Raw genomic sequence first — 15,575 nt, 5'->3', positions numbered from 1 at the left:
CACCAATTTACCAGGCATTTATGATAGCGAGCGAAGGGAGCCATGTGAGCGTACACTCTTCACTAATTGGTGGTCCACGTCAACTGGGGTAGACATTGACACCAAAAAATCATGCAAAAAAAATCATGTCGACCTCTTCCATATCAATTTTTTTGCTTGTATCGACCTATTGCATGTTGACCTTTTGCTGTTGATCTATTGAATGTCTACCTAGACACAGTAGAGTGGACCTTTCAGGTCACTCCAGGGGGTAAATTTAGTAAAGCTTCTGAAAATGAAAATAGATTATGTTGCTCGTAGCAGTGATTAAATTATATAATTTCTCTAATGCATCCAAGAATTTCAGTGGTTTCTATGGGCAACATGACTTTTTAGTAAATATAGCATCGGCATATATAGCATAGTACCACTCCAGCTCATCTTTACCTCACACATCTTCCTCCTCCTCCCGCCTTTTCTTGCATAACGGCTCCACGTGATGGCCCCCGCCCACCCCAGCGCGTCACTGGCCAGGTGGTCAGCGCTCTGGCCAATGGCGCGTCTCCGGGGCCTCGCGCTCCCCACCGCAACCGCTTCCCCGCGCAGTCAGTCTGTCAGTGTCAGTCAGAGGCAGAGCCCCCGCCCGGAGCTCAGCGGTCTGTCAGCGGGGAGGAGGACTCGGGAATGGCCGGTGGCAGCGGCGGCTGGTGGTGGTGCTGCGGCCCGGGCACGGTCCTCCTGCTGCTCCCGCTCCTTCCCCGTCCCGCGTCCACCCGGCTGCTCGGCCTCCGCCCGGAGGACACACTGAGCGGCCGTGTATCCCTGGAGGGCGGCACACTGCGGGCCGCCGAAGGGACCCGCTTCACCCTGCGCCTGTACTTCCAGCCCCCGCTGCCGGCCCAGCAGCTGCAGCACCCGCCCACTAACGGCAGCGGCGCCCCTAGGCTGGTCTTCATCGAGGAGCCTCGTCCTGGGGGCTCCGGGGGCGACCCGTGCCACGACGAGTCCTCCTGGGCGTCGGGGGTGGAGGTGCTGGGCCCCCTGCAACCCTCGTCCCCCGGAGGCTCGGCGGCGGTGGTGGAGGTGCGCGCCCGGGAGCTGCGGAAGGGGGAGCGGGGGAAGCTGTTCTCCCTGTGCGCCTATGACGGGCGGCAGTGGGAGCACCACGGCGGGGAGCACTTCGCGCTGGAGGTGCGGGAGGATCCGGAGGGGACGCCGGCCTGGCTGCGGGCGCTACTCTCGCTGCTGCTGCTCGCCGCCTCCGCCTTGTTCAGCGGCCTGCGCCTCAGCCTGCTCTCCCTGGACCCGGTGGAGCTGCGGGTGCTGCAGAACAGCGGCTCGCCGGCGGAGAAGGAGCAGGCCCGGCGGGTGCAGTCGGTGCGGGGCCGCGGCTCCTACCTGCTCTGCACCCTGCTGCTGGGCAACACCCTGTCCAACGCCGCCCTGGCCGGCTGGCTGTGCGCCTCCTTCCCCGCGGAGCCCGGCCTGGCCGTGCTGCTGTGTGCCGGCTGCGTCTTCCTGGGAGGCGAGGTAGCGCCCTACTCGCTGTGCGCCCGGCACGGCCTGGCCGTGGCCTCCCGCGCCGTCTGCCTCACCCGCCTGCTCATGGCCGCCGCCTTCCCCGTCTGCTACCCGCTCAGCCGCCTGCTGGACTGGGCGCTGCGCCAGGAGATCAGCACCAGCTACACCCGCGAGAAGCTGCTGGAGATGCTGCGGGCGGCCGACCCCTACAACGACCTGGTCAAGGAGGAGCTGAACATCATCCAGGGCGCCCTGGAGCTCCGCACCAAGGTGGTGGAGGACGTGCTCACCGGCCTGGGGGACTGCTTCATGCTGCGCTCCGACGCCCTGCTGGACTTCGCCACCGTCTCGGAGATTCTGCGCAGCGGCTACACCCGGATACCCGTCTACGAGGGCGACGACAGGGCCAACATCGTCGACATCCTTTTCGTCAAGGACCTGGCTTTCGTCGACCCGGACGACTGCACCCCGCTACAGACAGTCACCCGCTTCTACCACCGCCCGCTGCACTGCGTCTTCAACGACACCCGCCTGGACGCCGTGCTGGAGGAGTTCAAGAAGGGTGAGAGCGGTCGGGGCCGGCGGCATCCCCTCCTATATCACCGGGCTGCTTGTCCTGCATCCCTCCTGTATCACCGGGCTGCTTGTCCTGCAATCCTCCTGTATCACCGGGCTGGTCCCTTCTGCTTATCCGGCACCCCTCCTATATCACCGGGCTGCTTGTCCTGCAACCCTCCTGTATCACCGGGCTGCTCTGTCGCTGATTGCACTGCATCCCTTCTATTCTGGTTCTGTGCTACATCCCACTGTACATCATTCTGTATAACCAGGCTGTTTCCCTGCTACATCCTCATATCAGCGTTCTGGAGGCTTGCTGCATCCCTCTATATGACTATGGTTAGTGCTGTATCCCCAGCATCTCTCTGACTAGCTTAGTTCCCTGCTGCTTCCGTATGATACATGCCTTGTATCCCTGTCTATAACCATGCTGGTTCCATACTACATTGACTAGCTTGGTTCCCTGCTGCATACCTTTGATGCATCCCTGTCTATAACCATGCTGGTTCCATAGTACATCACCAGATGCTGGCACCCTGCTACATTCACAGTATATATATTTATTTATTTATTTCAATAATCGGGATGGTTACCTTCTATATTTCCAGCAGCTATCTACAATATATAACCAGGTTAATTACATGCTACTTTCCCAGTATCAATTTACAATTAGGCTGGTTCATTGCTACAGTGTTAGCATATCTCTATATATAGTAATCATGCTGGTGCCCTGCCATATTCCCAGCGTCAGTGTATTACTAGGCTTGTTCCTTGCTACATTAGCAGCATCCCTCTATATTCTGTAATTGGCTGTTTCTCTGCTGTATTCCCAACACCCATCTACTGTAGAGTCAGGATGGTTTCTACATTCCCAGCATCACTTTGGCTGGTTCCTTCCTACAAATCCAGCATCAGTTTATGTAATAATGTTCTCCCTGCATCATCTGCATAAGTCTGGTCCCCTACTGCATCCTCAGCATCCGTTCTGTTTTACATTCAGTATTTCTGTCTTGCATCACTCACTCCCTACCTAGGTTCATCCTGCACCTGCTGTTCGCAACGCATTCATCATCACCAGGCTCTTTCCTATCCTCAACATCTTTCTGCTGCTATTTTATCAGCATGAACCATGCTCTAATGATCACAGAGCAGCTGCATTCCCCTAACCGGCTCATTCCGTTGTATGATCTGTTTCCTGTTCACTGTTCAGCCTGCATGTTTGTTCCCTGGTACATTCACTTGTGCTGTCACCACCGTTGCACCAGTAGTTGCATCTTCATTAACTGCAATTTCTTCTGCCTGTTTTATGTTCAATTATTAACAGATGCCTATGTATGGTATTTTGTAAGTGCAGTGTTGCTGCTTTCAGGTGGCTTGTGCGGGTGTGGTATATTTTCCCGACAGTCGGGATTCCGGCAGTCATTAGTCAGACGTCGGAATCCCGACTGCACAGCGTGGTGAGCGCAATGAAGCCCCTTGCGGGCTCGCTGCGCTCGCCACGCTGTGGGCACGGTGGCAAGCTGCGCTTGCCACCTATTTTATTCTCCCTCTATGGGGGTCGTGGACCCCCACGAGGGAGAAGTCGGGATTCCGACGTCGGAGGAATGACTGTCGGAATCCCGACTGTCGGGGAGCCGTCCGGCACCCAGCTTGTGCCTAGGTTCAAACAACCACCGCAAATCTTTTTATTTTTTAATTGTATATGTATGTAAACAGTGTATATAGATGTATGTATGTTCCATCTTAACTCTGGAATGCCTGGAGCAATTTGCTCCAAACCTGGTACCCATATGACTTACAATCTGGGAAAAAATACTGTGGGTGTAAGACACACCTAGGAAGGGGGTGACGTAAAAAAAATCAAAATGACTGATATTAATGTTTAATCCTGTGTGATATGTCAGTGAGGACAGGGCTGCCTGTGGCAGTGACATGTGAGGAAGGGGATTGAGGTAGCGGGAAGCCACTCACTAAAGGCCCATACACACTGGGCGACTTTGAGCTGAAAGTCGCTCAACAGCAGATTTGAGCGTCTTTCAGCTCAAAGCCGCCCATTGTGTATGGCCCGGCGAGTGCTGCTGCGCGCTCCCGCAACATCGCCGGGAAAGCCGCTCATCTCAGATGAGCAGCTTTCAGGACAGTTTTGCATCGCGTTCCGCTATGCAATGCCGTCCTCCCCCCTCCTTCGGCGCCGGGCAGGGGGAAAGCCGCTCAGTGAGTATGCACTGAGGGGCTTTCCCCGCAGCGATGACAGCGGTCATCGCTGTCCATACAGGCTGGGCGTAGTCACCCGGTGTGTATGGACCTTTAGAGTTATATATTGGGAGGAGCAGTGTCCCCCAGCAGCACAGAGTATATCAGGAGATACATGATGTGTTGCGCTATATAAGAAACTAAATAATTTGACAGGGGCAGTGACCTGATGTGATGAGGGGAATGGAAGCAGCAGGAAGCCATAGAATTAGAGTGGGAGGAGCAGGGTCCCTAGTAGTACATAGTATAGTATATCAGGAGATGCATTATATGTCAGTAAGGCCAGGGCTGCATGTGGCAGTGACCTAATATGAGGAAGGGAATGGAGGTAGCAGGAAGCCACAGACTGCGAGTTATATGGTGTGAGGAGCAGCGTCCACAGAGCCATGATCTCTTACATATTTGTTGTCTGGTATGCATTTGGATGAAACCAACATGAGGTGTCTTGATTACCACTAAGATCTTCTCGACCCCATGTGGGTCCCGAGGGCCCAAAAAGGGGTCCAGCCTTTGCACAAAGTGGGTTAGGGAAGCAAGATATGGCATAACATAGAGGGGGTAGAGGACATGGGGTTTAAGGGGAAAAAAAGAGGTGTATGCCAAGGACACCATGGGCATGGTGAGCATGTTCAGGGCCTTCCACTGGATGGATTTGGATGAGAACTTCAGAGAGGAATGGCAAATGGTCTGGGATGCCTATTGGAGTGGCCAGGACCTCTGTCTTATGTCAAGTTGGTGTACCAAAGCTGTGGCAGCCGACAACACTGAAATAAGTATCATGGTGGCGGAAAAATTGAAGATGGTTTAAGTAAGCAAAGAAAAGCACATGAGGGAAAGGGGCCCTGTCCGCGAGAGCTTACAATCTAAAGAATTGACCCATTGGTGTCCACTCACTGTATTTGCATATGAATAACTACAGAATAACAGCCTGCGGCATCCCGGTGGCTTGTGTCAGTGTAATTTAGAGGTGAAACACTTGACCTGATCACAGGCCCGCAAATTCGCACAACGGTTGATTATTGAAACACTGCGTGTGCGTACGGCCCGTAGTATACATGCGTGAGGCCATCCTGTGATGAAATCCTGCTACTCTTTCGATTCACACGCTGTTCACAAAGTGATTGACAAGAAGTAGGAGTCTGGGGTGTAAACCGGCGGTTTAGTGGAAGTGTTAAGAAACCGCAGACATGTCCAGGAAAATCGCTTGTAGTGTCCAGGAAAATGCTAGGCACGCCTGAGCGCTTTAGGGGAGGGTGTGGGATGTCAGCTATGGGCCTGATACGCCTTTGTCTATCGCACTGCTAAGTAAGTCTTTGGCCACTCTGAGCCTGCGATGACTGCCCAGTGTAAAAATCATGGACGATGAACCTGTTATGATGGGTTTTGGACACTGGGGGATGAACAGTAAATTAATGGGGAGGGTTACTAGTGGGAAATTATAGGGAATGGAAAATGAAGTTGTAGCATGTATATAGCACGGCTAATGTCTACAATTGTCATCTGGCTAATAACACTATTTATTTACAGTTGCTTATATAGTGCAGCACTTTACAATAGTAGACAGTGATAAAACAAACTTGGTAACAATAGACAGACTTGGTGGTAGGAGGGCCCTGCTGCAAGCTTACAATCTATAGGTATATAGGAGGGAAACACAAGGACAGGCATCAGTAATAGCATAGCAGTCCCACCAAGTTACAGGTCCAGAAGGGAAGCTATATAATACATAAGTGCCTCAGAGGGTTATACGTGTAGAACTTAAATATGATAGGCTTGCCTGAAGAGGTGAGTTTTCAGGGAACACTTGAAAGTTTGGAGGCTAGAAGAGATTCTTATTCTGCGTGGAAGGGCATTCTATAGGATAAGAGCAGCCCGATGAAAGTCCTGTAATAGTGAATGGGAGCTAGTGATCCGTGCAGAAGAGAGACGCAGATCTTGTGCAGAGCGGCGTGGTCGAGATGGCAGATGTTTTGTGATAAGTAAAGAGCTATAAGCTGGTGCTACCATGTTAAACACTACCATGTTTCCCCGATAATAAGACCTACCCTTAATTCTGCAGAACGGTCCAAAATAAGCCCTTCCCTGAAAATAAGACCTAGCTAAAGTCTCCATTTTGCCCGGTCCCTGCGCTACACTACAATGCTCCCAGCTCCGCCCCCACCCACATCAAATGTATGCTGCCATTATTGATTTAACTGGTATTTAATCACAGCTGCAGCGTCTCACAGTCAGCGCAGACCCTCCCCTCGTTTTCTGTGAATGACGCTAGCGTGCATGCATTATTGAAATTACTGTCAATGTTAATTAAAATAAGACCTAGTCCGAAAATAAGCTCTATGGTGTTTTTTGGACCGAAAAAATAAATAAGACAGTGTCTTATTATCGGGGGGAAAGCTGTTGTTGCTTTTCTGACTGCTGCATATATACACAGTATGGCACCACAAGTTTTCCACAGTGCATTACATAATACATACTGTAAAAAATTACTTACAGTACAAGACAATGCAGAACAAGTACATGGTATATAAGCATTGCTTCATCAGCGTATATGACACTTTAAATAAGCATAATGTGGCAGAAACAGGGTTAGATGCTGTATGGAGCAGTGGATGATAGTCTAAAAGTAGGAACAGCAAATGAGAGGAGAGTACCCTGCACCTGACAACTTACTTTCTAAGGGGGGGGGATGTGGTATAGGGTTCAGACATTTATTAGCCCGACTTCAGGTTTCCGACTGGCCGGACTAAGACAGCATGGCGAGCGCAACAAAGCCCCTTGCGGGCTCGCTGTGCTCGCCACGCGGCAGGCACGGTACGCTACCACCTGTTCTATTCTCCCTCTATGGGGGTCGTAGACCCCCACGAGGGAGAATAGCCGGTGGCCGTTGGGAACCCGTCTGTTGATGTTTTAACAGTCGGGATCCCGACGTCGGGTAAATGACTTTCGGGACCCCGTCCTTCACCCGTGGAAGGCATTCCCAACCATGGTCCTCAAGGGACACTAACAGTGTAGGTTTTAGTGTACCCATCTTAAGACATGTTGAGTTTTTAAGATGTTGTTGAGATTTTCAAGAAGACATAGCAGAGGGGCCATTGGAGTTACAAGTAAGTGGGGGAGGAAAGGTAGATTTCAGTATCCTTAATCTACATATGATAATGAAAGTAGTTTACCTAAACAGGATATACTGGGGAGAATTTCATTGTTTTCCCCACGGCAGCCAGCAGATGGCGTACAATGTAATTATTATTTTGTAGCTCCATTTGGGTGGGATCTGCAGGTGCCGGTATTTCAGCTTGCATCTCCTGGGGGTGGCGAGCTGAAATCAGCAAACCGAGACCCGTTTGAGCACTCAAATGGGATCTTTAGCATTGCACTTGTTATTTTGGTCGGGTTTAGCTGCTTTGTGGCTAAACCTGACCTATAATCTTATGCAGAGTCTTATGTCTAAAGTTTTCACGTAGAAAGAGAGAAAAGGAGAAGTCCAAGAGAAAAACCTTGTAGGATACCTTCTGTTAGTGGAAGTTGGGGGAGGTGGAGTCATGAGAGTAGACAGAGAGGTAGGAGCCAGTAGAGCACAGTATTGCGCAGACCGTGAAGGATATGCAAGGGGAGAGAGTGGTCCACTGTGTCAAAAGCAGCTGAGAGGTCAAGGCGAATAAGCATAGTATAGTGGCTCTATACTTTACAGCAAAGAGGTAATTGCAGACTTATGTAAGGATAGTTTCAGTGGAGAGAGAGATTGCTCGGATCAAGGAGAAGGATATGCTTGAATGCATAAGGGATAATTCCTGGTGAGAATGAGAGACAGGAGGTGGGCAGGATGGGAACATGCAGAAAGTAGAAAGGTATCGGAGTAGTAGGGAGGGGATAGGGTTAAGTGGAGAGGGAGGACTAAATGAGGGCCCTAACTTCTCTAAATATAGGGGGAAAGGAAGTCAGGGTTGGCAGGAGGAATGGTCGGGAAAAGGTTGTTAAGGGTCTGGTGGGATGAGATGTCCTGACATATGAGCCAATTTTGGATGTGAAGTAAGAGGACAAGTCAGTCAACACTGTAGGATGAGAGCATACATTTAAAATGGAGCAAGACCAGCAATTTGCGCGATATCTATAATGGTGTTTACACGCTATAAATTAGTTTTAATCCATGCAGTGAAAATTTCAGATCCATTATAAAGCTCCGGGAGTGACACTAAAACATTTTCCCATGCAGCAATCCCTTCCACAAGGAGTAGATTTACGAAAGATTGTAAAAATGGAGGTGTTGCCTAGTCACCTAGCAATCATTTATCATATCCAATAAAATGATATAATCTAACTGGTTGCTATGAGCAGCACCGCAACTTTTCACTTTTAGAAGCTTTGAATCCACCCCTAAAAGCATTTCATTAAAATGTGTAAAATAGTAGTAAATAAGGCCTAATTCAGACCTGATCGCTGGACAAATTTGTTCTCAAAATGGGCAAAAACCATACTGCACTGCAGATGAGGCAGATGTAACATGTGCAGAGAGAATTAGATTTGGGTGTGTTAAAACTGAAATCTAAATTGCAGTGTATAAAATAAAGCAGACAGTATTTACCCTGCACAAAATATAACCCATCCAAATCTAACTCTCTGCACATGTTACATTTGTCCAACGTGCAGTACAGCATGGATTTACCCATTTTGAGAACAAATTTGTCCTGAGATCAAGGGGGTTATTCTGATTTAATCGGTTCCCCCCGCGCGTTCGCACAGGAGACCAATCTTTAGTGTCTGTGCATGCGCAGTTATGCACATGTGCAGACGCTTGGTGCGAGCGGGCACGGTGAACTGCATGTTTGCTTTCTCAATCCCCCTTTTGCCACCCAAAAATGCCCACTCAAATTGCATCTGTCTGCTTGCCATTTTGATATATATGTCTTTGAGTGGTAAACATGGGACATTGTGCAGTGAGACTCGGCTGCATACCCAGACTTAAAACACTGCTTGTCATGACTACATCCACCTCTGAATCAGGCTTTGTTTGTGTGTAACTATGGTATCGTGTAAAGATTGAACAAAGGTCTGCTTCAACACAAATGTATCCCCTTTCCTGAATTTGTAATGAAATCTACCAATAGCACAGGGTTGCCGACTTTTACAATCTCCTCTCCGGGAGAACCCCGCAATACGCGGGTCTCCGATGAGGGGGCGGGGCTAAATATGTGCGCTTTGCATATTTAGCCCCGCCCTCTCCACCGAAATGGCGCAAATCGCGCCAATTTAACGCTTCCGCCACCAAAAGGTACATGAGGGGGGAAGGGGACAGCCGGAATCCGTGAGGGTTGCCCCCTTTCCGTGGGACCGGGAGGGGGTCCCGATTTTCAGGATCCTGGCCATTCCGGGAGGGTTTTTCTTTAATATTAGCAGCACGTCTTGAAGAGAAACCCACCATTGAGAGTTCTATTTAACAGGCCCTGACACTGGTGACACATTGCTATCCTATTGCTATGGCCCCTACACTCGGAGCGATATAGGGGCATTTTCTAAGCGATGTAGTGCGATAGTTTAGAAAATGCCCTCAAATCGTTCCGTGTGTAGGCCCCATTAGTTTGTCACGTTTGTGGTTTAACATACAAGTGGTGTTTTCATCTCATAAACCTTGATATACCATTAATCAAATGTACCTTATAGTGACACATTTTGAACAAAAATATCACAAAATGTATAATGTTTCCATCTGAAAACTTTTTAATAGCACAAACCACAATTAAAATATATGAATCAAATAACTGGAGATCTGATACCACGTTTTCTGCCACTTTTAGTACTGTCCTTGACCGAACGCAAGCTCGTAGCAAAATGTGACATTAACGTAGACACCGATTTCAAACATTATCGCGTTTTACCCGTGTTGTCTTCATCAGGGGTGGAACAAATAACCTCTCAAAGTTTTTTTATATATAGATATTAAATTTACTATATATAGTATTATCAGAATGCAATGCTTGGTGTCTTGACTTGCACATTGGGAATATACTATCCATTTAAAAAAATGCAGTTTTATTTAGTAAAATTTTTTTTTTATATTTATTTAAAATAAAAAAAAGCTGGGAGTTGTTTTACACTTTAGCTATCGGTGCTATAAAAACATTTAGGCCGGTTTCACACACTCCGGCTGCTGCCGGACGGTGAAATCCCGCACGGCCAGGGAGCCGTGCCGCACACACTAGTTTATCATGAAAGGGATTGCCACAGCCCGGCAGCCGTCCCAGTGGTGGGATCCGGCTGCAGCCGTGCGGCCGGGCCGTGGCCGTCCCGTGTGAATGGACACAATAGTATCCATTCACAACTAATGTGTGCGGCACGGCTCCCTGGCCGTGCGGGATTTCACCGTCCGGCAGGAGCCGGAGTGTGTGAAACCGGCCTTAGAGGTCTTCTAATACTTCTCTTGGTCAGTTGATATTCTGAGTGTGAAATTTTTTATGTATGTGTTTTTTTTTTTTTTTGCTATGGTTTAGTTTGTTTTAGTGCTGGGTTGTTATGTCTTTTATTCTATAAGATGTTTATATAAACTTGATTTATGAATTTCCAAATGGCACTGCGGTTATTATTCTGCAATAGCAGGTTCTAGGTACGATCCATCAGAATATTTGAATGTGCTCTTATATGCTTGGGATTTTCTGCACGCCACTATGTTGTTCATTGATATTTGAACATCTGCCTTGACTGTTGGTATGTGTATGTATGTTGGTTGTCTATAGTTGCCTGTGTATATATTGCATATTATTCAATTTCTTTGTATTTTGGATATTTGTAGTGCTGTTGATTGTTTAATTAAAATTATTTTATTGGAAAAAAATAACATTTAGAGGTTATCAATCATATATTGCACCACCCCTGATGTCGACAATGAGGAAACGCGTTAGTGTTTGAAATCTTGAGACTCAGAACCTTATCACTGCAAGAAAAGATGACATGGACCTTAGTAAATATAGCCACGGGTCTATTTACTAAGCGCATGTTTGGAAACTGACCCAGACTGTGATTTTAATGTCTAATTGCTAGCATTTACTAGGGCATTTTGATGTCTAAATATGATCTACTGTTGTGTTAGAAATGGCAACTCGCCATGGTGTGTTCTATAGGTGGTGTATATCCAAGCCACTAGAAGCTATTTTATTCATATTCATTAAATGGTGCTCTTCTTTTTGCCAATGAAAGTATTATTTAATTGACATAATACAAACAGACATGGCTGTCCTAGATCAGTGATGGCTAACCTTGACACTCCAGCTGTTGTTGAACTACACATCCCAGCATGCCCTCCTACAGTTTAACTATTTGGCCATGCTAAAACTGATGCAGGGCATGCTGAGTTGTGTAGTTCCACAACAGCTGGAGTGTCAAGGTTAGCCATCACTGCACTAGATGGATAGTGGCCTTGATGTAATAAAACTTGTTGGTGTCTGTTAGATGGGGAAAAGGCAGTACACTAAAAGTGCAATGCTTCATTGTCACTATGGGAGCAAATATCCTAAACTAGCTGATTTGCCTGGCGTTGCCCGGGAAAACCTTAGTTTTTTTTGGGTACTTGTGTAGTTTCACGGCGGCAGTTACGCCTTCAGCGTAGTGTCCCTGTCAGAATCAGCGTAGTGATCCCGCGGTCAGCGTAGTTAGCGTAGTCAGCCAGAAGAAGCGTAGTGTTCCCGCGGCCATTTTAGCATCCCTGTCAGATCCTGAAACACCCCCACTATCCATGGCAGCCCGAAGCATGGCGAGCGGACGCGTTACGCGTCCTCCCGACCTTTTCATACCCCCACTGTCGGCGTGGAGTTGATTTTATATAGTGTGGCGACATGTAATCTTACATGTAATCCGTGTCCCATCGCGGGGCTCGCCACGCTTCTGGCTCGCTGCGCTCACCACACTATATAAATTAAACTCCACGCCGACGTGGATAGTGGGGGTATGAAAAGGTCGGGAGGACATGTAACGCGTGCGCTCGCCACGCTTTGGGCTGCCGTGGATAGTGGGGTTTGAAAAGGAGGAATTTGCAAGTATGTAACATGGAACACTGGCAAATGCCTCCTTCATTGTGAATGAGACGCACTTGTGTCTGCACCCACTCTTTAGACAGGAGATGCATGCGCTACAGAACCTCAAGCCCTGTCGGCAGGGTTAATGTACCCTGCCACAATAACTACTCAGACGCAGGAGCGTCTCATTGCTGGAGCGTCTCAAACAGAGGGAGCTCTTCTCCGCCGGCACCAGCATGATCACCTCTCCGCCAAAGAGAGGGGATCATGCTGGCGCCGGCGATGGGAGAGAGGCGCTGAGTAGGCTTGCCGGGGACAGAGATGCAGTACGGTAGTTACTTGTGTAGATTCACAGCGGCAGCCTACACTGATAACGTAGCTTAGGCTGCCGCTGTGAAACTACACAAGTAAGGCAGCCGTTAGGCTACGCTATTAGCGTAGCTTCAAACGTAATGTAAGCTGCTGCTGTGAAACTACACAAGTACCTTTTTTTTTATTTCTAAAATTGCTGTAAAATTTCGTCTTATGCTGTGCCAAAGGCCCAAGATAGTAATTTGTTAAAACCTCCACCATAATGTTAGAATGTGAACAAAAAAAGTGGCAACTACTTAACCTCGCTGAGGGTGTTCAAGTGGTCATCCAGAGTCTCTCTCTGGAAGTTATTCTCCCATATATTCCATATATCCAATAAAAACACAGGGTTAAATAACAATGTGAAGTACAGTTTAATGGGATTACAGTTTAAAAATACAAGCTAAAAGTTACAAGTTAAAATGTGCAAAAATGTACAGGCTATTTGATAGATCCACTATAGGCTTGTGCAAAAAAATAGAAAGGTGGGTTCAAATTACCGCAGGGGCTGGAAATGAAATAGAACAGTTCAAATGAGCTCTGGTTTGAATTAGGGATGTGCACCAGCCACTTTTCACGTTTTGGGTTCTGACTACCTTCAGGTTTTGGGTTCTAATGGGTTTTGCCAAAACGTTTTTTTTTTTTGCTCCTACGCTATTACTGACCTCAATAACATTAATTTCCACTCATTTCCAGTCTATTCTGAACACCTCACAATATTGTTTTTAGGGCAAAAGGTTGCACCCAGGTAGCTGAATAACTATGCAAAACCATCTAGGAGTGGCACTGCAGTGGCAGACAGGATGGCAGTTTGAAAAACTAGGCCCCAAAAAGACCCCTATCTGGCTTGATCGTGTTTACTACCAGCCGAAGAGCAGTGGGCGATTGGTGCAGCAATGCAATAGCTACAAAGGAGTGGAACCTTCTGACCACAGGCGATGACCAGCCGAGGAACAGTGGGCGATTGGTGCAGCAATGCAATAGCTGCAAAGGGGTGGAACCTTCTGACCTCAGGCGGCGACCAGCCGAGGAGCAGTGGGTGATTGGTGCAGCACTGAGTTGACCTGCGAGTGTGCTGTGTATCTGTTTTTATCAGTTTAATATCCAATAAGACCACTATCTGGCTTGATCTTGTTTACCACCTGCCGAGGAGCAGTGGGCGATTCTGCAGGCAGTGGCAGAAACGCTCCTGTCACTTAGGCCGTCTTCTGATGGCGTCTGATTGTGTGATTGCTGAGAGCGGCAGTGGTGGAGGCGGACTCCCGGAATAATATAGGGAATATACTCATCTGCATTACTGTGTCTGTGAATATGACAGTCATGTACGTGTTATCTGTGCTTAAGGTACAGATACATTAACGACACTGCAGAATGGATTCCCAGAGACATCTGTAACACCCTATCTAAGGCAGTAGATGCACCAGCAGAGAGGTATTATATGTACGGCAGTAGAACGGAATGGAACCTACTGACCAGACATAACCAGGCGACGACCAGCCGAGGAACAGTGGGCGATTCGTGCAGCAATCAATGACTCTCAGCAGTGGGATCAATGACTCAACAGTGGGATTGGTCAGCTCTGTGATTATTACCATTTGAGCGCAAACAGTTGTATGTGATTAAAGATGAGTCCACTTATCTCACATATCAATGACTCTCAGCAGTGGGATTAATGAATGGTGATGCAAGTAGGAATTGGCCTTGGGCTCTCCCACCCACCCTTATGTTGTGGAAATAGGACATGCACACTTTAACAAACCAAACATTTTAGCGACAGGACCTACAAAACTGTGGCTGAAATTATTGGTTTGTTTGGGCCCCCCCCCACAAAAAAAACAATTCATATCTCCCTGTATAAACTGGCTCTACAGAGACAAGATGTCATTGTCACTCATCAGCCTCCTTTGATTCCTCGCCCCCTTCAGTGTGTACGTCCTCATCCTCACAGAATATCAATTTGTCCCCACTGGACTCCACGATCACAGGTCCCGTTATAATCTCTGGAGGCAATTCCTGGTCTTCATTGAATAATTGATAATTAATTTTTATAAACATCATCTCCACATTTTGCAGAAGCAACCTCCTTTGCCGCTCACTGACCAGGTTTCCCGCTGCACTAAAAACTCTTTCAGAGTACACACTGGAGGGGGGACAACTCAGGTAAAATAGAGGCAGTTTGTACATGGGCTTCCAAACTGCCTTTTTTTCCTGCCAGTACAGGTGAGGACTGTCTGACTACTTGGATGCTGTCACCAAAGTAATCATCCACCATTTTTTCAATGGTGACGGCATCCAATGCAGTGATAGTAGACTTGTCAGCAATCGTTGCCAGGTCCTTTATTCCGGACCAGATGTCCAAACTCCCTCCTGCCTGCCCTCCATCCCTGCCAGCGTGTTGTGTGGGAAATCGCAGCTGTTTCCTCGCAGACACAGGTGTGGGAGAAAATGAAGGAGGACCTGGAGCCGTGTCACAGTCTCCTTCAGATGACAATCTCCTGACCAGCAGGTCTTTGCACCTTTGTAGACTTGTGTCTGCCGAAACAGAGACACAACATACGCTTTAAACCGAGGATCGAGTACGGTGGCCAGAATGTATTCCTCTGACTTTAACAGACTGACCATCCTCGTATCCTGGCAAAGCGTATGGAAGGCTTCATCCACAAGAGAGAAATGCTTTGCGGAATCGCAACGCTTTAGCTCCTCCACTTTCTCCAGCTGCTTCTGCAGCAGCCTGATCAGGGGAATCACCTGACTCAGTAATGGTAATCAGCCTCCACTGCGCTTGAGACAGGTGCTGCCCCTCTCGTCTGCCTATGTCGTAGGTGGCCGAGTAGGCTTGAATGGCCTTTTGCTGCTCCTCCATCCTCTCCAGCATATAGAGGGTGGAGTTCCAGCGCATCACCACATCTTGTT

The 15,575-nt window shown here is 48.2% G+C and overlaps 2 protein-coding genes across 6 annotated transcripts in view; one reads left to right on the top strand and one right to left on the bottom strand.

The window, feature by feature from the left end:
* HPSE2 (heparanase 2 (inactive)) overlaps positions 1–1,671 on the bottom strand; it is a 333,369-nt gene extending 331,698 nt beyond the window's left edge. For 3 of the 4 annotated variants that reach the window (XR_014444637.1, XM_083149563.1, XM_083149565.1), the window contains exon 1: positions 1,378–1,671. The gene's annotated coding sequence lies outside the window, so the exon portion shown is untranslated. Of the gene's footprint in view, positions 1–426; positions 1,242–1,377 lie in introns of those variants that run through there. The other variant, XM_083149564.1, reaches the window with a different exon arrangement.
* The window catches only part of CNNM1 (cyclin and CBS domain divalent metal cation transport mediator 1), a 51,084-nt gene continuing 36,072 nt past the window's right edge, over positions 564–15,575 (top strand). Inside the window, exon 1 of one of the 2 annotated variants that reach the window (XM_083149562.1) lies at positions 564–2,062. In XM_083149562.1, coding sequence (XP_083005688.1) covers positions 664–2,062 — 1,399 coding nt within the window. In that variant the 5' untranslated portion in view covers positions 564–663. The remainder of the gene's footprint in view (positions 2,063–15,575) is intronic. The other variant, XM_083149561.1, reaches the window with a different exon arrangement.

Source organism: Crinia signifera, chromosome 6, assembly GCF_055691185.1.
Source record: "Crinia signifera chromosome 6, ASM5569118v1, whole genome shotgun sequence".
Lineage (NCBI taxonomy): Eukaryota > Metazoa > Chordata > Amphibia > Anura > Myobatrachidae > Crinia > Crinia signifera.
The sequence above is the reverse complement of the archived record's forward strand: the minus strand, read 5'-3'. Positions and strand labels throughout refer to the sequence as shown.